Here is a 21,371-nt window from a genome sequence, read left to right on the forward strand (position 1 = left end):
CAGCTTTGAATCCCTGGGATAAATCCCAGTTGGTCATGGTATATAATTTTTTTCTTTATTGATTTTAGAGAGAGAGGAAGGAGAGGGAGAGAGAGATAGAAACATTGATGAGAGAGAACATGGATTAGCCACCTCCTGCATGCCCCCCCACTGGGAACCTAGCCCACAACCTGGGCATGTGTCCTGACTGGGAATCCAACCAGCGACCTCTTGGTGCTCAGGTCGATGCTCAACCACTGAGCCACACAGGCAGGACTATAATTTTTCAATATATTGCTGGATCTGATTTGCTAAGATTTTGTTGAGGATTTTGGCATCTATGTTCATCAGGGATAGTAGCCTGTAGTTTTCTTTCTTTGTAGTGTCTTTATCTGGTTTTGGGATTGGGATTATGCCGGCTTTATAAAAATAATTTGGGAGTCTTCCTTCCTCTTGAATTTAAAAAAAAATTTTTTTTCTGTATTAATTTTTAGAGAGATAGGAAGGGAGGAGAGAGCGAAAGAAACATCAATGAGAGAGAACATCCATTGGCCGGCCACCTCCTGCATGCCCCCCACTGGGGATTTGGGCATGTGCCCTGACCAGGGATTGAACCAGTGACCTCTTGGTGCATGGGTCAATGCTCAACCACTGAGCCACACCAGCTGGGCCCTCTTGAGTTTTTTGAATAGTAGAGGAGAATAGCTATTAGTTCTTCTTTGAATGTTTGGTAAAAATCCCCTGTGAAACCATCCCGACCAGGGCTTTTGTTTACTGGGAGTTTATTGATTACTGCTTCTATTTCCTTAGTTGTTATTGGTATGTTCAGGTTTTCTTACTCTTCCCTGTTGAGGTTTGGAAAACTGTATGAGTCTAGGAATTTATCCATTTTGCCTAGGTTGCCCAATTTGCTGGCATATAATTGTTCATAGTATTTTCTTACAATTCTTTGTATTTTTGTGGTGTCCATTGTTACTTCACCTCTTTTGTTTCTGATTTTATTAATTTGAGTCACCTCTCTTTATTTCTTGCTGAGTTTGGCTAAAGGTTGATCAATCTTGCTTATTTTTTCAAAGAACCAGCTCTTGGTTTCATTGATCTTTTGTTTTTGTTTTTGTTTTGTTTTTTTGGTCTCTATGTCATTTGTTTCTTCTCTGATTTTTTATTTATTCATTTATTTATTTTATCCTCATCCGAGGACATTTTTCCATTTTTTTGTTCCGATAGAGTGGGAGGGAGGGAGAGGAAGAGAGAGAAACATTGACGTGAAAAGAACACATCAAGTGGCGGCCACCCGCGCGACCCAGCCAGGGCCGGGAACAAACTGCAACTGAGGTACATGCCCTTAGTGGGAAATGAACCCAGGTCTCTCGGGACCGCAGGCCGATGCTCCAACCACTGAGCCAGACCTGCCAGGGCTGCTGTGATTTTTTAAAAAATATGTTTTTATTGATTTTTTTAGAAAGGAAGGGGGAGAGAGATAGAAACATTGATGTGAGTGAGATACATGGAGTCTGCACTGATCTTTATTATTTATTTATTATACCCTTCCTTCTACTAACTCTGAGTTGTTTTTTGTTTTTGTTTTTTTTTTATCCTCACCCGAGGACATTTTTCCATTTTTTTGATCAGATAGAGTGGGAGGGAGACAGAGGAAGAGAGAGAGAGAGAGAGAAGGAAACATCGACATGAAAGGGACATATTGAGTGGCTGCCACCTGCACGACCAACCACGGCCGGGGACAAACTGCAACCGAGGTACATGCTCTTAGTGGGAACCAAACCCAGGTCTCTCTGGACAGCAGGCCGACTCTCTAACTGCTGAGCCAAACCGGCCAGGGCAGTATGGGGTTTTTTGATGTATGTGCCTGGCATCTTTCACTCAACGTAATGCTTTTTTTGTATTTTAAAAAATATGTTTTTATTAATTTTTTTAGAGAGGGGGCAAAGAGAGGGAGACATAGAAACATCGATTGGCTGCTTCCTGCACATGCACCCTCCTCCCCTCACTGGGGATCACACCTGCAACCCAGGCATGTGCCCTGACCAGGAATTGAACTGGGACCTCTCAGTTCATGGGACGATGCTCAATCCACTGAGCCACACCAGCCAGGGCCACCCTTCATTTTTGACCAGCATGTGAGGTAGGCCTGGATTTATAGAGATCTTTGGAGGCACATGAAAGGTATATATACAGGGATATTAGGGGCAAGCAGTAAGGAAATGTTAGAGGTGAGAAAGGTAGTCACTGAAATAAGAGGAAACCAGTTCTGCCTGCTTGTGCTGGAAATACCCAGTCATCAAATCTGCCTAGCTTTATGCCATCTGGCTTCCTCAGTCTAGCTAGTGTCCCTTTATGGATGTTGATAAAGTTGCCTTTTGAGTTGGTATCAGTAAAACAGAGGTTATTAAAATTTATTCTAATCCATATTTATTCTAATCCATTTTGTTGTTTTAAGCCACAGATACAAATGTACACCAAAACATAGCTGAAGCATGAAGGAATGAGGTGCTAAAGAAGAGGAAGTGTGCCCTGGGCATGAATTTAGAGGGGACATGGATATCATATTGCTATGGTAGCTGTGTCTCATTCCTCTGCCTTTTTTGCTGGTAATTAATGACCCACAAAATTTAAGCAAAATCTTACTTATTTAGTACAACAGATTTGACCTTCAGGCTCTCGGGATATTCATGACTTGTAAGTAACCAAAAATAACCTATAAGTGCAGAAAGGGACCAAAATTGCTAAAGGGAGTCCAGGACACGAAAATTATTAAAGAGTCTATATGACTAACCTGTCTTCTTATTAGAAAGGAAGCCTGTAAGGGCAGGAAAATTATCAGCGAAGAGGAAAAAGGAGTGACTGAGGCCACAGACATTATTCACCATCAGACAGAAAGATGATTAAGATAAAACCTAATGGCCCTCCTTGGCCAGTTTGTCTCAGCGGTTAGAGCGTCGGCCTGTAGTCCAGAGAGACCAGGGTTTGGTTCCCGCTAAGGGCACATACCTCGGTTGCGGTTTGTCCCCAGCCCTGGTTGGGTCATGTGGGTGGCAGCCTTTCACGTCAGTGTTTCTCTCTCTCTCTCTCCTTCCCACTCTACCTGAACAAAAAATGGAAAAATGTCCTCAGGTAAGGATAAAAAAAAAACCTAGTGGCCTGGCCGGTGTGGCTCACTGGTTAGGTGTCGAGCCATGCACCAAGAGGTTGCTGGTTCAATTCTCAGTCAGGGCACATACCCAGGTTATGAGCCCAATCCCCAATGTGGGGCATGCAGGAGGCAGCCATTCGATATTCTCTCTCATCAATGTTTCTCTCTCCTTCTCTGTTCCTCTCTCTTTAAAAATCAATATAGAACCAGGCCAGTGTGGCTCAGTGGTTGAGCGTCAATCCATGCACCAAAAGGTCGCCGGTTCGATTCCTGGTTAGGGCACATGCCTAGGTTGTGGACCCAATCCCTAGTGGGGGGCATGCAGGAGACAGCCAATTGATGTTCTCATCAATGTTTCCATCTCTCTTTTCCTTTCCTTTTCTCTCTCTCTAAAATCAACAAAAAATAAATAAAAATAATGGTGACACATTCTCATCCCACAGTTTGATTAAGTGAGTTTGGGACCAGTGACCCTAATACACAGCCAGAGTGGGTATCACTGGTTTAGCTGGGGGAAGAGCGCCATATAGGGAAACCTAATACCCTGAGCACACCTAAATCTCACCTTTGTTTCCAAGCAGACTTCTGTTTGGCATTGTTCTTTATTTCATTTTATAACCCGTGTAATCAGAAGGAAAAATAAGTAAACATATCCATGGTAGAAAATTTAGCAATGTTCAAAAAACAAAAATTGTCCAAAAACCCATCGACCTGAGCAATCATGAAATTCAGGTGTATTCTGGTCCTTCTGCTGTTGTGTAGGCAATATGTTTATGGATGTGTTATAGATGTCTTTGTATATTCTCATGTCTATATATGTCATATATATATATATATATATATATATCTTTTACGCTTTTTTTAAAAAACAAAATTGATGTTACACCTCAATTGTTTTGTTTCGTTTTCCCACTTTTTAATGAATATATGGTGATGTCTTTCAGGTCATTGGTAGCCTTCTACCTCATGGTTTTCAGTGGCATTGTAGTGTTATTTGTCTAACCCATCACTGTTATTGAACATCTAGATTGTTTCCCAGGTTTGCACTACCATAGTCAGTGCTGGCGTGAATATCTTTATACAAAAAATATCATTTTATTTATTGTTCATGCATTCATCAGTTGATTCTTAAATGTGCCCTCCCTGGGGATTGAACCCACAACCTTGGCGTTTGATGCTCTAACCAACTGAGCTAGCTGGCCAGGGCTCAAAAAGTATCATTTTAAACATTAGTGTTTATTTTGCTGTTGCCTATTTGGTAGTTGAAAAAAATTTTTTTGGATTTTTTGTTTCTAATGAATATTTTCCTATGCTTGGTACCATAAAATTTTAAATGTCTTTTAATTATTATTATTTTTAATTGATTTTAGAGAGAGAAGAAGGTGGGGGAGAGAGAGTGAAAAATCAACTTGTTCCACTTATTCATTCATTCATTGATCGATTCTTACATGTGCCGAACTGGGGAATCAAACCTATAACCTTGGCATATTGGAATGACGTTCTAGCCAATTGAGCTACCCAGCTAGGGCTACTACTATAAACTGTTAAAATATAATCTAGCCCTGGCCGGTTTGGCTCAGCGGTTAGAGCGTTGGCCTGCAGACCAATGAGTCACGGGTTCGATTCCAGTCAAGGGCACATACCTCGGTTGTGGTTCGTCCCAGGCCCTGGTCAGAGGCAACCGGTTGATGTGTCCTTCTCACATCAGTGTTTCTCTCTCTCTCCCCTGTCTCCCTCTCACTCTATCTGAAGATAAATAGAAAAATATCCTTAGGTGAGGATTTTATATTTATACACACACACACACACACACACACACACACACACACACATAAAAATAAATAATCTGGCCCAGCCAGTGTAGCTCAGTGGTTGAGCATTGACCCATGCACCATGAGGTCGCTGGTTTGATTCCCAGTCAGGGCATATACCCAGGTTGTGGGCCCAGTCCTCGGGTGGGGACATGCAGGAGGTGGCCAGTTGATGTTCTGTCATCGATGTTTCCATCTCTCTCTCCCTCTCCCTTCTTCTCTCTCTCTAACATCAATAAAGGAAAATAAATAAATAAAATACAATCTGTATAACACTTAGGTAGCTCTCTTTCATCTTTTGCTGGTTTTTGTTTCCCACTCTTCTTTTTTTTCTGTAATATAATATAGATTCATGAACTTTTAGCATTAGGGCCCTGAAGGTAGAATGTGTTGATCAGAGTCATACATAAAATTAAGTAACAGAACAGGGATTTGAACCTAGCTTTACTCTTTTTAAATGTTCCCCTCTTCCAGGAAATGGATATTGCTAATATCCTTTAGTCTCCTTGGGAGAAGCTTCTGTAGCTTTTCATTTCGGAGCAGTGTTTCATTTGTGCTTTTGAGCAGAGAACTTGTTGCTCCCAAATAAGCCAGAAAGCCTCAACTGAATGTGCCCTCCACTAATAGCCAGTGTACTGCTTGCTATTCCAGGAGACATGTTTGACCAGGACTGTGGGATGGTCGTATTCATATTGGAGGCTCTTGTGAGGAGATGAGTTGGTGAACAGAGAAGCCGGCATGAAGATGCTCCCAGGAGTGGGCGTGTTTGGGACTGGCAGCTCTGCCCGGGTTCTGGTCCCACTGCTGAGGGCAGAAGGGTTCACCGTGGAGGCCCTGTGGGGGAAGACTGAGGAGGAGGCAAAACAGCTTGCTGAGGAAATGAACATCACCTTCTACACCAGCCGGACGGATGATGTCCTGCTGCATCAAGACGTGGATCTGGTGTGCATCAATATCCCCCCTCCACTCACCCGGCAAATATCTGTGAAGGCTCTAGGTATGGACAGTCAGGCGAGGGCAGGCTGTGCCTCCTTCTGGGTGGTCTTTCTTGGGCTTGAGTCTGCAGGGGCTAGTACTCTGGGACAACACTCACCCTTGGGGCAGTGCTGGGGAAAGGCACATTGGGAAGTCATAGCTGTGGAAGGAAATGCTCCAATGACTGGGGAAGATAGCCTTCCCCACCTCCCACAAGTAAATCTCTGAGAAAAAATTAAGCAAATGCCTTAAGAGTTGGCCTATCACAGGGACTAGGGATTATTGCATTTCAAGCACTGTAAAAATTTTACCTTTGTGAATTCAAAGTTCAAAGCTGGGTATTAGGAAATTGCTTATAACTGACAAGGTCTTCCATTTCTGTACATTGTATCACTACATAAAGGAAAGGAGGGTGTGTAGCAAGGCTGCCATTTCCCATGTTTTGTCAGGTCTTGACTAGTTTGAGCACACACCTTTCCTACCAAACTTTGCCATCTTGTATGCCAGAGGGCAGGAAGGCTCTCTGACAGCACTGGGCTTTCCTGACAGGATTCATGAGACAGCCTGCTCACATCCCTGTTCCCTTGGGAAGCAATTCACTCAGCAACCTCCTGCCCCTGGTTGGGCGTAGCTTGCTAAGCTGTTTTCCTGCAGTTCCTGTTAGGCTTCTCTTTCCTGTCAACTGTAGAAAAATTCTTCTCTATTATTTTATATAAACCAGAATCTAACTTAATAGGGAAAAAAATCAGTAGCAGTTTTTTCTTTTTTTTTTTAATCCTCACCCAAGGATATTTTTCCATTTATTTTCAGAGTGGGAGAGATAAAGGGAGAGAGAGAAATATCAATGTGAGAAAGGACACATCAACTAGTTGCTTCTTACATGACCCTGACCAGGGCCGGACCTAACTGCAACTGAGGTATGTGCCCTTGACCAGAATCAAACTCGGGACTCTTTGGTCCTTGGGCCAACACTTCAACTGCTGAGCCAAACCGGCCAGGGTGGGCAGCGGGTTTTTTTAATGACTCCTGTGTGCCAGGCACTGTCCTGATGTCATTCTGGGCATTTAAAGCAGTGTTGGATCAGAGAGCTCTCCTTACCTTCAGATTTCACTGTCCAATTGAAGAGCCTAGAAATAACACACATTACAAGATAAATGAGAAAAGGCTTAAGTAACAATTCAGGTAACATATAATTAATTGACAGAATAATTATTTATTTTTTATTCCTCACCTGAGGATATTTTTCTATTTATCATCAGATAGAGTGGAGGGGGGAGAAACATCGATGTGATAGAGCCACATTGACTGGTTGCCTCTTGCACAACCCAACCAGGGCCAGGGACAATCCGCAACTGAGGTACATGCCCTTGACCAGAATCAAACCCGCTACTCATTGGTCTGCGGGCCAACCCTTTAACCACTGAGCCAAACTGGCCAGGGCAGAATAATTATTTTAGGTTGATAGGAACCAAGTGTCTCTCGAATGCGGTCGGAGTTCCCTGAGTCTAGGCTGACCACCACACCTCCTGGCCACTACCATGGTGGAGGGTTCAAGTCTCTGTTCTTTTTTTTTTCATCCTCACCCGAGGACATTTTTCCATTTTTTGTACAGATAGGGTGGGAGGGAGAGAGAGGAAAAGAGAGAGAGGGAAACATCGATGTGAAAGGGACACATCGAGTGGCTGCCACCCGCACGACCAACCAGGGCCGGGGACAAACTGCAACCGAGGTACATGCCCTTAGCGGGAACCGAACCCAGGTCTCTCCGGACCGCAGGCAGACACTCCAATCGCTGAGCCAAACCGGCCAGGGCCAAGTCTCTGTTCTTTGTTTCTTCTTTGTTCTGAGGATAGAGGATGTCTGTCACTTTTAGCTTAATGCGTGGGGAAGGATAAATGTTCATTGAAATGAGCAAGATTGTAAGTCTGTCCAGTTGTTGATTCAAGACATATAAGTTTAGGCCAAAAAAAAAATTTTTTTTTTATATTTTGTTCAGATAGAGTGGGCGGGAGAGAGGGAGAAACATCGACGTGAAAGGGACACATCAAGTGGTCGCCACTCACACGACCCAACTGGGGCCGGGGACAAACTGCAACCGAGGTAGGTGCCCTTAGCGGGAACCGAACCCAGGTCTCTCCAGACCACAGGCCAGCGCTCTAACCGCTGAGCCAAACCGGCTAGGGCTTTGGCCAAAATTTATAGGGGCTAGCTTTCTAGCTTTCTTTTCCAGATAGCTCTCTTTCTCTCTCTCTCTGAGGATGTGTGACATTGGAACTGTTCTTTGGATCTAGATTCTTAGGAGGGTAGATAATGAATGGCTCCCAGGTTGAGTTCAGAAGTACACCTAAGCCAACACTTTAACAGAAGGCTGGTTTAAAGAGAATCAAGCTATTGTGGCCACTTGCTTTTTTGCCATCCCTGTGGCATGAATGCATGTTGGTGAGGCCAGGTATGTCCATAGGCAGAGTTCTAGAGACTTGCAGTCTTCTTGAATTTTAGGGTCCTTACAGAAACCATTTCCAAGCTGTATTCTTTGGCCATAAGCCCGCTGTACCTGGTATGGGAAAATGTTAGACTTTGGGCCATTTAATATAAACAGGGATGATCAGAAACTTCTGGGATCTTGTGTCCCAGCCCATGATGAATCAGGATCATCAGCCTTCTCTCTATATCTCTATTGTCAGGAGGAGGAGGTATGAATGAGCATCCTTGGTGGTAGGTACATGATCCCAGGAGTTGGCGGGCCTGATCCCATGTCAGCTAGATCTGCCCTCGGGCACTCCCCACTCAGGCCCCAAAGGAATCACCGAGACTGTTGTGACCGTGAAGTTCTCTCCCTGAGTGCTTTCACCTTTTTTTTTCAATCCTCACCTGAGGATATTTTTCCATATATATTCAGATAGAGTTTAAGAAGGAGAGAGAGAAAAACATCAGTGTGAGAGAAATACATCGACTGGCTACCTCCCGCATGACCCCGACCAGGGCCAGGGACGAACTGCAACTGAGGTACATGCCCTTGACCAGAATCAAACCCGCGACTCATTGCTCCGCAGGCTGATGCTCTAACCACTGAGTGAAAAACTGGCCAGGGTTGCTTTTACTTTTTTTTAGTGGTAATTCTGACTTGACTTTAGCACATATGGAAGAGGCCAGAAGAACTCTAATTTTCCCAAAGTACTGAGTGTGAATATATGAACAGCTATATGCAGAACACCAAACTGACCTTGACATCAGACCCCACTTTTGGTCCTATTTCTATTCCTTTCAACCTCTGTGGGCCTCTGTGAAATGGGGGTGAAATAGGGGTATCATTTAGCCTTTCCAGCATGATATATGACTGCCTCCAAGTGCTGACCAAGAAAGACACTGACATCACATTACAAGGAAAAGCCAGGCTTTCCTGTATTTAAAAGTCCCTGAAGTCGCCCTGGCTGGTTTGGCTCAGCAGTTAGAGCATCGGCCCATGGACCAGTGAGTTGCAGGTTGGATTCCAGTCAAGGGCAGTTACTTTGATTGCAGTTCATCCCCGGCCCTGGTCGAGGTCGTGTGGGAGGCAGCCAGTCAATGTGTCCTTCTCACTTTGATGTTTCTTTCTCCCTCCCTCCCTCTCACTTTATCTGAAGATAAATAGAAAACTATCCTCGGGTGAGAATTAAAAAAATATATTTTTTAAAAAGTCTTGCCCTAGCCAGTTTGGCTCAGCGGTTAGAGCACTGGCCTGCGGTCCAGAGAGACCTGGGTTCGGTTCCCACTAAGGGCACGTACCTTGATTGCAGTTTGTCCCCAGCCCTGGTTGGGTTGTGCGGGAGGCAGCCATTTGATGTGTCCCTTTCACATCAATGTTTTTCTCCCTCTCTCTCTTCCTCTCTTTCCCTCCCACTCTATCTGAATAAAAAATGGAAAAATGTCCTTGGGTGAGGATTTAAAAAAAAGTCTTGTCCAGCTGGTGTGACTCAGTGCTTGAGTGTCAATCCATGCACCAATAGGTCGCCGGTTCGATTCCTAGTCAGGACACATGCCTAGGTTATGGGCCAAATCCCCAGTGGGGGGCATGCAGGAGGCAGCCAATTGATGTTCTCTTTCATCGATGTTTCTGTCTCTCTCTTCTTCTCCCTTCCTCTCTCTCTCAAATCAGTAAAGGGAAAAAAAATTTTTTTTAAAAAGTCCCTGAAGTCAATATCCCAAAAGACCCTCACTGCCATTCCACTTGTGTGTTCCTATGTATGAATTTATATATACATGAGAGTATATTTTCTGTGTTTCTCCCACATATGTCTCTCTCTTTTTTTTCTCTCCTATTATTGGGGCTAAGCTTTAGATCCTCAGTCTTTTTAGAGCTGAAAAAAAAATAATGCATAATTATTAAGCTCTATAGCTGTTGAAGTACTCTAATTTTAGGTGAGCTCTTCCAGATCTTGAACCAGTGAAAAGTTTATCACAGTCATCTAAAACCTCTATTTAGTTAGGGATCATCTGGCATTGTGTTATGCTAAGCAATGTAAAAGGCAAGTTGTGGCAACTTCGAAGTAATAATGTGAGGCATACACTGCTGATACAGATTTACACCTATAAGGACATATATGACCTAGACCATTATTTTCCTAAAACTTTTAATAACAATTGTAGTACTGTATTTTCTTCTGGAATTCATAGGCCTGCAGGGGCTATGGAGAGAGTATCTTGTCCAGTGGTTCCTGAACCAACAGCGTCAGCATGACCTTGGAACGTATTATAAATCCAGATTCTTAAGCCCCATCCCAGACCTTCTAAATCTGGAGTGAAGCCTAACAATCTGTGTTTGAACAGTCCTTCCAGGTGATTCTAATATACACTAAGTATGGAGAATCACTGATCTAATCCACTGTCTTCATTTTCAGTTAAAGAAGCCGAGGTCCAGGATTGTTACATTTACTTCTCACCGAGTATTAATGTTGTGGGCAAAATTGCATTTTCCTCAGCTTGTTAGATCATTACATTTTTACCTGACTTCTGAGACCATAAAGATTGTTTCTTGACCTCATTCTTATTTTTCCTAAAATTAATTCATGGACTTATCCTCCAGAGGTGTAATTTTCATATCACAACTCTTTCTGTGGCATCTTATTTTCTGCTTTTGTTTGACTTTTTTTTTTATCCTCACTTGAGGACATTTTTCCATTTTTTGTTCAGATAGAGTGGGAGGGAGAGAGACGAAGAGAGAGAGAGAGAAAAACATCGACGTGAAAGGGACACATCGAGTGGTTGCCATCCGCACGACCCAACCAGGGCCAGGGACAAACTGCAACCGAGGTACGTGCCCTTAGTGGGAACCGAACCTGGGTCTCTCTGGACCGCAGGGCGACACTCTAACCGCTGAGCCAAACCAGCCAGGGCTTGTTTGACTTCTTTAAAAATTTCTTCTCTCTCAAATTTTATCTTTAAATCTTTCCCATGAATTCTTTAAAGGAGAGGGAGGGACCCTGATATGTTTTATTTCTCAGCTAAGAAATGGTTCAGAAAATATTTTTTAATGTGTAAAGTGCTCTAACATCATTGCCAAAGTTGAATATTTTCTTAAATCTGTCTCTAAAAAGTGAGTTTCTGTGCCCAGTTTTTGGTACTTATGTGCCTCATTAGAAAAGCACTGAGTTTGCCAACTCTTTCCCTATGGGCTCTTGAGATAACAAGAGATCGCCCTGGCCAGTTTTGTTTAGTGGTTAGCGTGTCGGCCCGCGGTCCAGAGAGACCCGGGTTCGGTTCCCTCTAAGGGCATGTACCTTGGTTGCAGTTTGTCCCTGGCCCCAGTGAGCCACATCAGCTGGACACATCGATGTTTCTCTCTCTCTCTCTCTTCCTCCCTCTCACTTTATCTGAACAAAAATGTCCTCGGGTGAGGATAAAAAAAAAAAGGAGAGAGAGAGATAACAAGAGATCGTTCCTCAAGCAACCTGACCCAGATAATTTAATCCCAAGAACACCAGTCTCTTGAGAAGCCTTCCCTGACCCCCAGTGCAGGTCAAGTCCCTGCTGTATGTTCTCATGTGACCATTTATATCGTATTCATGGCGTTTATCATAGGGGCAGTTCTACATGTATTTATTATGATAATGTGATAGCTATCTCTCCACTAAATGTAAATTGTCTGAAGATAGAGACCATGCCCGATGTTGTATCCCCAGTGTTTGACAGAGGGCGTTAGTACACTGGATGAATGAAGATATTCACAGATTCTGCCCATGCAACCCAAGTCTGCTGGTGTGACCCAGGAAGCCAACATGGGGCTGCAACCCAGGAAAGGGTGGAGAGGGGACCGTGAGCAAGAGTGATTCAGTCTGGTGCTTTCAGACTCACTTTTTCAGTAGCAGTACCTTTTATGTGTGAGATATATACATATACACACACACACACACACACACATATACGTGTGTGTGTGTGTGTGTGTGTGTGTATAAAATCCCTGGACTTTGTAAAACACAAAAGTGTTGCTTTTTCCTGGACTGTTTCTCTACCCCATTGTTTGAAATCATTTATCTAGTCCCATGCGTCTAGATAGAGAAACAGGTGTTGTAGTCCCAGAGCTGGGAACCTGTGGTGTGTTACTAGGGAATGAAATGGTGGTCTGGGGCAGCTTCTCTGGGCCTCTGGTGCTCAAGGGGACTTCACTCCTAATTAGTCTGGGGAGTATGAGCTGGAGAGAGGCTTGCAGCATGAAATTTATTTACCCCACAGAAGATCTGAGCTAAGCACTCAGTATCCAACTTTCCCCATTCCCTGGAGACAAAAAGCAGTTTTCAGCTTCACTAATTTCTCCTTTGACTTCCTAGCAGGAAAGTTAGATAAAATTAAATAAACAAGTCTTTCAAAACAACCCAAGTCTTTCTAAAGGGAGTAGCTGGCCTGCAGGAACCCGTTTAACTCAAAATGGCCTTTAGTTCCCACACTTACAGTACTGCTGAGTTCTGAGTTCAAGAGCTCTCTATTGTTTGGGCTCAAGAAGTGAGGAAGTGAGGTCTCTCTTCCTTCCCTGACCTCCCCTGGCATGAACAGGGATTACTTATCCTAGTTTTATCACCACCAAACTCTCAGCAGCCACAGAAGTCCTCTTCCTCCCAGCCCATATCCTCTCCTCCCCACACGGCGTTGTCTACCCAACCACTGAAGTGAATAGTTATGGCAGGAATCCTCTGGTTTGGCCAGAGCTACAGCTCTTAGATGGGGTGTTTATGTCTGAGAACCCAATTTCCTCATTACTTCCCTGGTTAGCCATATGTGTTCTACAGCCAAATGGCCAAATTCTCACCCAATGTTGTGATTCTCCTGTCCCTAATCCTAAAATCCCACAAATGTGAAGAAGCATTGGAGACCCTCTAAGAGAAAACAGTGATAGCAGTCAGGGGTGCTGCTCCCTGCAGGGCCCCCTCCTGCCAGGCCTCACCCCAGTGCAAGGTTCTCCCCCTACCTTGGCCCCTTGCCCTGGGCATGTGACACTTGGCTGGCCATCTCCTGTTGTCCTTCCTGCACCTTTTATAAAGCTTTTGTTATTATTTAGAGAAGATTAGCAGGTTTAAGAGTTTTGTCAAGGGAAGAGGTTGAATTATGTCATAGTCTACTGATCTTCATGTGTTCCTCCCTGCTACAGCACTGAGGTGCACAATACTGGGAGTTCATCCCTGAGAATCCCATATGTGCAAATGGCAAATGTTCTTTGGAGTTCTGGAGGTCCAGGGTAGCAGGGGATGGTGGGTAGGAGGTGAGGAGAGCTTAGAAGGATTGGCCTGAGGCACAAAATTCTCTCCTGTGGGCTTTGTTAGTATATGAGCTTCCAAAGGGCTGAGCAGGCATAACTCTATGAGAGACCTGATAAACAGCACATATAATGAGAAAACTCATCTGTGTTTATGTTGATTTTTAAACTTTTTTTAAAAATCAGAATTTCAGAATACTTAACATTGAAATTATTGGCCTGAAAAATGTAGCTTCTATATGAGTCTTCAAACTTAAGTCACTATGGGCCCTTTTTCTTCTGTATTTAGGATATCTGATGGGTCTCTCCCATGGGGATGATAATAAAATGTACCATTGACAGAGCTGTGCTGGGCCAGACACTTACACATACTGTCTTATTTGACTTAGTTTTCTCTTCTATCCTACAAAGTGGATATGACTCCCATTTTATAGTGTTATATAGTAAACCAAAAGCCCAGAGAGGTTTAGAATCTTTTCTGGTCATTCAGCAGTGAAGTGAAAGAACCAGGATTAGAACAGAAGTAGCTGGCCCCAAAGCATGAGTTTAGCAACACTAAATGGCCCTTCCTGGGCAGTCACCTGTCCATGTGGGATATCAGTCATTTGTATAAAGCTTGTATGCTTGCTTATTTATTTATTTATTTATTGTTTTGTGGTACGTGCCCCTAGCGGGAACTGAACCCGGGACTCTCTGGTCCGCAGGTCGACACTCAACCGCTGAACCAAATTGGCCAGGGCTATTTATTTATTTTTTAATCCTCACCTAAGGATACTTTCTCAAATATCTTCAGATCAAGTGGGAGGGGGAGAGACAGACAGACAGACACATCGATGTGAGAAGGACACGTTGATTGACTGCCTTCCACACAACCCCAACCAGGGCCAGGGACAAACCGCAAAGGAGGTACGTGCCCTTGGCTGGAATTGAACTCCAGAATCCTTGGTATATAGGCCGACACTCTAACCACTGAGCCAAACTGGCCAGGGCAAGCTTTTTTATTTTTTATTGCCAGATTTGTTGCCTGTAGTTGTTTCTGTTGCAAAGTGGCCAGATAAGTTCCCCTTCTGAACCTGTTTGAATGGAGCCAGGGAAGATGCACCCTGCAGTGGGCCACCAGAAATTATCTGTGTTCCAATCATTTACCTATCTGAAAACACTCAGAAAACTTTCAGGAGACCAAGGGAATGAACACCAGGGTTATTGGAGATGCACATACCCAGAGAAGTCACAGTCTTACCCTGTTTGCCCTGAGATATATTCTTCCAGGCTGGGCAGCTGCCCCTCCATCCAAAGAGCACCTGTGGAGTGTAAGTGCAGCCTGCATGGCCATGGAATAGAGGCCTAAATGTGCCCAATGTTCAAGATGATCTTCAACAAGAAGAGTAAACATATAAGATCTGTGTGCTGACCACATTGACAAGGCCTGGCCCTGCCTGTCAGTTTTCTGTTTAGTGATCATTGCCTCTCCCCATCCACCGGGCCTTTGTGTATAGCAGCCCCCACCTCGCATTCAGTGGCTAGAGCAGTATGAGTAGGAGAGGGACCATAGTAGGCAAAGAGATTTAAAAGAAAATTTTGGCCTGGGGCAGTGTGACTCAGTGGTTAGAGTGTCGGTCCACATACCAAAAGGCCACAGGTTTGATTCCCAGTCAAGGTCACATACCTGGGTTGCAGGTTCAGTCCCTAGCCACGGTCAGGGCGCATGCAGGAAGCAACCAATCCATGTGTCTCTCTCACATGGATGTGTGTGTATGTGTGTTGTCTCTCTCTCTCTCCTCTCTTCACTCTCCTCTCTTTCCTCTCCTCTCTCCCTCCTCTCCCCCTTCTCCCCCTCCCTTCCTTCCTTCCACTTTCTAAAAATCAATGGAAAAAATATCCTCAGCTGAGGACTAACAAAAAAAATTTGAAGCCGTGAACAGACCATGTATGGTCCTGTGGATAGATCACTGTAAAGACTTTGGCTTTTTATTTCGAATGAGATGAGAAGCCATCACAGGGTTTTACGCAAAGCAGATATATAATCTGATCCATCTTAAGTTTTTTTGTTTGTTTGTTTGTTTGTTTGTTTTAATCCTCACCTGAGAATATTTTTCCATTAATTTTCAGATAGATAGGGAGGGAGGGAGAGAGAAAGAAACATCAGTGTGAGAGAAACATATCCATTGGTTGCCTCCTGCATGACCCCAACCGGGGCTGGGAATCGAGTTGCAACCCAGGTATGTGCTCTTGACTGGAATCAAACCCAAGACTCTTTGGTCCACAGGCTAATGCTCTAACCGCTGAGCCAAACTGGCCAGGGCCATCTTAAGTTTTAAGAGAATTACCTTGACTTCTTTATTGAGAAGAAATTGAGGGAGACCAGTTAAGCTGCCATTGAAATAATGCAGGCAAAAAACAGTGGTGACTTGGCCTGGCCCATGTGTCTTGATTGAGCATCGTCCCATGCACCAAAAGATTGCTGGTTTGATTCCCAGTCAGGGCACATGCCCAGGCTTCCCCAGTAGAGGGCATGCAGGAGGCAGCCAATCAATGTTTCTCTGGAAAAAAATTAATAAAAACATTTAAAAACAAACAGAAACAGTGGTGACTTAGATGAGGAAGGTGGCGGTGGTGGTAGTGAGAAGTAGATTCTGAATATAGTTTGAAGACTAAGTGAACAGGATTTACTGATGATTGAAAGTGGGATATGACAGCCTTAGCTGGTGTGGTTCAGTTGGTTGGAGCATCATCCCATACACTGAAAGGCGATGGGTCAGGACACATAACCCAGGTTGCATGTGGGTTGGGGTGGGTGCAGGAGGCAACTGATCCATGTTTCTCTGTGTGTGTGTGTCTCTGTCTCTCTCTCAAATCAGTGAAAAGCATATTCTCTGGAGAATTAGAAAGAAGAAAGTGGGATGTGAGAGATGACTCCAGTGACTTTGGCTTGAGAAACTGGGTGAATGGAGTTGCCATCAACTGAGATGAGGAAGACCTGGGGAGGGGAGTATCGACAGCCCAGTTTTGGATTCCACCCCAAACTTAGCCCTCCACTCTGAATGTCTTTGTGAGTGACACTGCCGACTATCCAGTTTCCCACATTGTAGATCCTGTGTATCCCCTCCAGCCCGTTCCTGGTATGCATACAGGACTTTAGGAATCTGAACTCTTGGCTCTTTTCTACATCAGTGCCTTTGCGCATGCAGTTTCCTCTTTTTAGATATCCTTTTCCCCCTTATACTCCCAGGATCATCACGCCCCTGTGAAGCCTTCTCTGATCCTGCCATTTGCACCTGTGTGTCTTGTCCATACCACTTCTGGGCTTTGTGTTTTATTGAAGGGTATTAGTATAGGACTACTTTCTAATTGAACCACCCCAAGCTCACAGGAGTACCCCAGGTGTTGTTAGTGTCTTATGGCTGCTCATACCCTCATGAACTCTTCATTTTAAAACATGGAGGAATGTTGATCTTTTCCATTTCTTCATAGGGAAATAAGCGGCTCAGTCTCGGGCTCTCCTTGAGTTTTGTCTAGCTTTGCTTTACTTTCTGAGTGCCTTCCAGTGTTAGCGGACTCAGAATGGGTGTGACAGCAGAAAAGACGTTTTCACTCCTTTTCCCCTCTTAATTGTAGCCAAGCATTTTCTGGCTTTTTCACTACACCAACTTATTGAACCATTGTTTTTAAAAAACAATCTGCAGCCCTGGCCAGTTTGGCTCAGCGGTTAGAGCGTCGGCCTGTGGTACAGAGAGACCCGGGTTCGGTTCCCGCTAAGGGCACGTACCTCGGTTGCAGTTTGTCCCCGGCCCTGGTTGGTCGTGCGGGTGGCAACCACTCGATGTGTCCCTTCACATCGATGTTTCTCTCTCTCTCGCTTCCTCTCTCTCCCTCCCGCTCTGTCTGAACAAAAAATGCAAAAATGTCCTCGGGTGAGGATTAAAAAAAAAAAAAAAAAAAAAATCTGCAGGGAATCTTAGGGCCCCTTCTGCAGTTACACCTGAGAGTGCAAAGCCCGTCCCCTAAAATACAGATATTTTTGCTCCAAGCTAGTGATCTAATAAATGCAGAAAGGTACATAGGCATGTCTAAGAAACATGTTTTACCTCTCCAGCCCACTTATATTAAGCAGTGTTCTCCAGAGAAACAGAACCAGTAGGATGTGGGGGGCGGGGGGGTAGAGATTTATTTTAAGGACTTGGCTCAGTCTGACCGGTATGGCTCAGTGGTTGAGCATCAGCCCATGCTCCAAGAGGTCGCCGGTTCGATTCCTAGTCAGGACATATGCCTGGGTTGTGGGCCACATCCTCAGTGGGGAGCATGCAGGAAGTGGCCAATCAATGTTGTCTCTCATCAATGTTTCTATCTCTCTCTAAAAAAATAAATAAAGGAGAGGAAAGAAAAGGACTTGGCTCATGTGATTGTAGGAGCTGACAAATCTGAAATCCACAGGGCAGGACAACAGTATGGAAATCCCAGCAAGAGTTGATACAGACTTGAGTCTGAGGCAGTCTGGAAGCAGAATTCCTCTTCAGGGAAGCTCAGTCTTTTTTCTGAAGCTCTTTAACTGACTAGGTGAGGGCCACCCACATTAGGGAGGGTAATCTATTCTACTCAAAGTCTACTGGTTTAAATGTCAATCACATATAAAAACTACCTTCCCAGCAATGTCCAGAAATATTTGATGGGCACCATAGCCTAACCAAGTTGATACTTAAAATTACATAGTACCACCTCTACTTCCTGCTCCTGGTTTGTGCTTTGCTCTACTCCTTTAATTTCCCTTAAGAACTTACTCCTCTTTTTCCAGCCCATAACTCTTTCTCCAGTCCCAGTCACTGGGTACCATTTTCATCCAAGCGGAGTCACCTTTCTCTTGTCCCAGGCCACCATCTGGTCTCATAAGCGGCTTTCCTGAGTTTGTCTGCCTTTTTTTTTTTTTTTTTTAATATACAGGAATCTTTTCTTTTTTTTTTTTTTATCCTTTATTGATTTTAGAGAGAGAGGAAGGGAAAGGGAGAGAGAGGTAGAAACATCGATGAGAGCGAACATCGACTGGCCGCCTCCTGCATACCTCCCACTGGGGATTTGGCTCTCAACCTGGGCATGTGTCCTGACCAGGAATTGAACCGGCGACTTCCTGGTACATGGGTCAATGCTCAACTGCTGAGCCACACTGGCTGGACCATCTGCCTTTAAGAAATACATTTTCCACCCCAATGTAAATCCCTTGGAACTTTGAGGTTTCCTGTTGTGCTTTATTCTCAGGCATTGGGAAGAATGTGGTTTGTGAGAAGGCAGCAACCTCGGTGGATGCCTTCCGGATGGTGACAGCCTCACGCTACTACCCACAGCTGATGAGCCTGGTGGGGAATGTGCTGCGCTTTCTGCCTGCCTTTGTGCGCATGAAGCAGCTGATCGCCGAGCACTACGTGGGTGCAGTGATGATCTGCGATGCCCGCATCTACTCAGGCAGTCTGCTTAGCCCTAACTATGGCTGGATCTGCGATGAGCTCATGGGCGGTGGGGGCCTGCACACCATGGGCACCTACATTGTGGACCTGCTGACCCACCTGACTGGCCAAAGAGCTGAAAAAGTCCATGGGCTCCTCAAGACCTTTGTGAGGCAGAATGCGGCCATTCATGGCATCCGGCATGTCACCAGTGATGACTTCTGTTTCTTCCAGATGCTCATGGGTGGGGGGGTGTGCAGCACAGTAACACTCAACTTCAACATGCCAGGTGCCTTTGTGCACGAGGTCATGGTGGTGGGCTCTGCAGGACGTCTTGTTGCCCGGGGAGCTGACCTCTATGGACAGAAGAACTCTGCCACACAAGAGGAGCTGCTACTGAGGGACTCGTTAGCTGTGGGTGCAGGACTGTCTGAGCAGGGGCCCCAGGATGTCCCACTGCTCTACCTAAAGGGTATGGTCTACATGGTGCAGGCCTTGCGCCAGTCCTTCCAGGGGCAGGGGGACCGCCGCACATGGGACTACACCCCTGTCTCCATGGCTGCCTCATTTGAGGATGGGTTGTACATGCAGAGTGTCGTGGATGCCATCAAAAGGTCCAGCCGATCCGGGGAATGGGAGGCTGTGGAGGTGCTGACACAGGAACCCGATGCCAACCAGAACCTGTGTGAGGCGCTCCAGCGGAATAACCTATGAGCTTGCACGTGGGCTCCCTGCCACAGGCAAAGGGGCCAGGGAGGGTCAGGTCAAGATGGGAGGGCTTGGCTGTAGCATAGACAGTGTCTTTCATTTAACAAGTCAACTTGTGCAGGGTCTAGGTGAAGTCCAAGGTGGCCTTGGTAAAATTCCCCCTCCAGCACTCATTTACTCCTCAGATTTGTAGGGCGGTGATGCTCCCCTGTTGCTATGGTTGAGTGGTCTAGCATAATGTGCAACAGGCAGAGCTGCTGCCAGGTCTCTGTGTCATTAATGCTAATGAGCAGGGCCAGCAAAAGCTTGACTTGGGGGCTTCAGACTATTTGTGGTCCTAAGTGGATGGGAAAGCATAGCAAGGAGCCGGTTTAGCTGATTCCTCAGGCCTGAGGAGAAATGACAAGAACCCTGTTTCCGTGCCTTTCTTGGGCTTAAGGCATCTCACGAATGGTGAGGATAGCAAGTCATCCCTCTGGGATCCACACCTGCCTGCCCACCCTCCCATGCGACCAGGCCCTTTTGGCTTTCAGGCTGCCCCTTCCCTGGCCAGGAGGAGGGGTCCTTCATTAGGTGAGCTCTCAGTGGACTGTTTTCTAGAGCAGAGGGCTCCTGATTTGGCAGACAGGAGACAGGGGAGAGTTCTGAAACATCCGATAAATGTTAATAAATCAAACTCTAACACTATGGCATGTGGTTGTTGGCTCTTTCCACTCTATCTGAACAAAAAATGGAAAAATGTCCTTGGTTGAAGATAAAAAAAATAAATAATGGAAGGCTTGTTTATTGTTGTACATGGTTTATATTTTCCTCTTTCCTGTTGTCTCCACAGCAGCTTTGACCTCTGCATCCATCAGTGTCTGGTGGGCCACAGGCTCCTGTCACCACTTGCCCTCATCTCCCAGTTTCTTCCCTCCCCTCATCACCATATCCCAGGAGCCCTCCAAAGAAAATCCTTTCCTTAGAAAACAGGATTAGCCCTGGCTGGTTTGGCTCAGCGATTAGAGCATCGGCCCGCGAACTGGAGAGTCCCAGGTTCAGTTCCCACTAAGGCATGTACCTCGGTTGCAGTTTGTCCCCAACCCCAGCCCTGGTTGGGGTCGTGAGTGGCAACCAATCGATGTGTGTCTCTCTCGCATAGATGTTTCTCTTTTCCTGCCTCTCTCCCCTCCTTCTCTCCCTCCGCTTTATCTCAAGATAGATGCAAAAATGTCCTCCGGTGAGGATTTAAAAAAAAAGAAAATAGTACTCAAGACTTTCTGGTGGGGCCCTGCCAGGCCTTCTGGTCCAGGGAGACAGTGGGAGAGTTTGGGTCATCCCTGGCTGCAAGATGTGTTGAAACTGTGAAGTTGGCTCCAGGGGAACCCTAGGAGGGGGCAGGTGGAGAATGGTCCCAACAAGGCTGGACAGGATGAACTTGAGGAGGAAGGCCCTACACACTTCCCCTCAAGAGTGGGTATGGCCACACACTGACTGGCCCAGCCAGCCAGTCACCAAACATTCATTAACTGTTCTATACAAAGATAGCCTTCAGCCATGTGTGGGGTGGGGTGGTGGGAAAGGACACGTGTAGTCTTTTGTTTCCACTGCCA

The 21,371-nt window shown here is 45.3% G+C and overlaps 2 protein-coding genes across 4 annotated transcripts in view; both read left to right on the top strand.

The window, feature by feature from the left end:
- Positions 1-5,686, top strand: part of RANBP10 (RAN binding protein 10) — a 99,152-nt gene extending 93,466 nt beyond the window's left edge. Inside the window, exon 14 of the mRNA XM_036274380.1 lies at positions 5,593-5,686. Within this exon, the coding sequence (XP_036130273.1) occupies positions 5,593-5,657 (65 nt within the window). The 3' untranslated portion in view covers positions 5,658-5,686. The remainder of the gene's footprint in view (positions 1-5,592) is intronic.
- Positions 1-20,552, top strand: part of GFOD2 (glucose-fructose oxidoreductase domain containing 2) — a 36,869-nt gene extending 16,317 nt beyond the window's left edge. The window contains exons 1-2 of one of the 3 annotated variants that reach the window (XM_036274400.1): positions 5,680-5,938; positions 18,887-20,534. In XM_036274400.1, the coding sequence (XP_036130293.1) occupies positions 5,680-5,938; positions 18,887-19,785 (1,158 nt within the window). In that variant the 3' untranslated portion in view covers positions 19,786-20,534. Of the gene's footprint in view, positions 1-5,679; positions 5,939-16,501; positions 16,689-18,886 lie in introns of those variants that run through there. The other 2 variants (XM_036274399.1, XM_036274398.1) reach the window with 2 other exon arrangements.
- The last annotated feature ends 819 nt before the right edge of the window (positions 20,553-21,371 follow it).

Source organism: Molossus molossus, unplaced genomic scaffold (genome assembly GCF_014108415.1).
Source record: "Molossus molossus isolate mMolMol1 unplaced genomic scaffold, mMolMol1.p scaffold_m16_p_21, whole genome shotgun sequence".
Taxonomy (NCBI): Eukaryota; Metazoa; Chordata; class Mammalia; order Chiroptera; family Molossidae; genus Molossus; species Molossus molossus.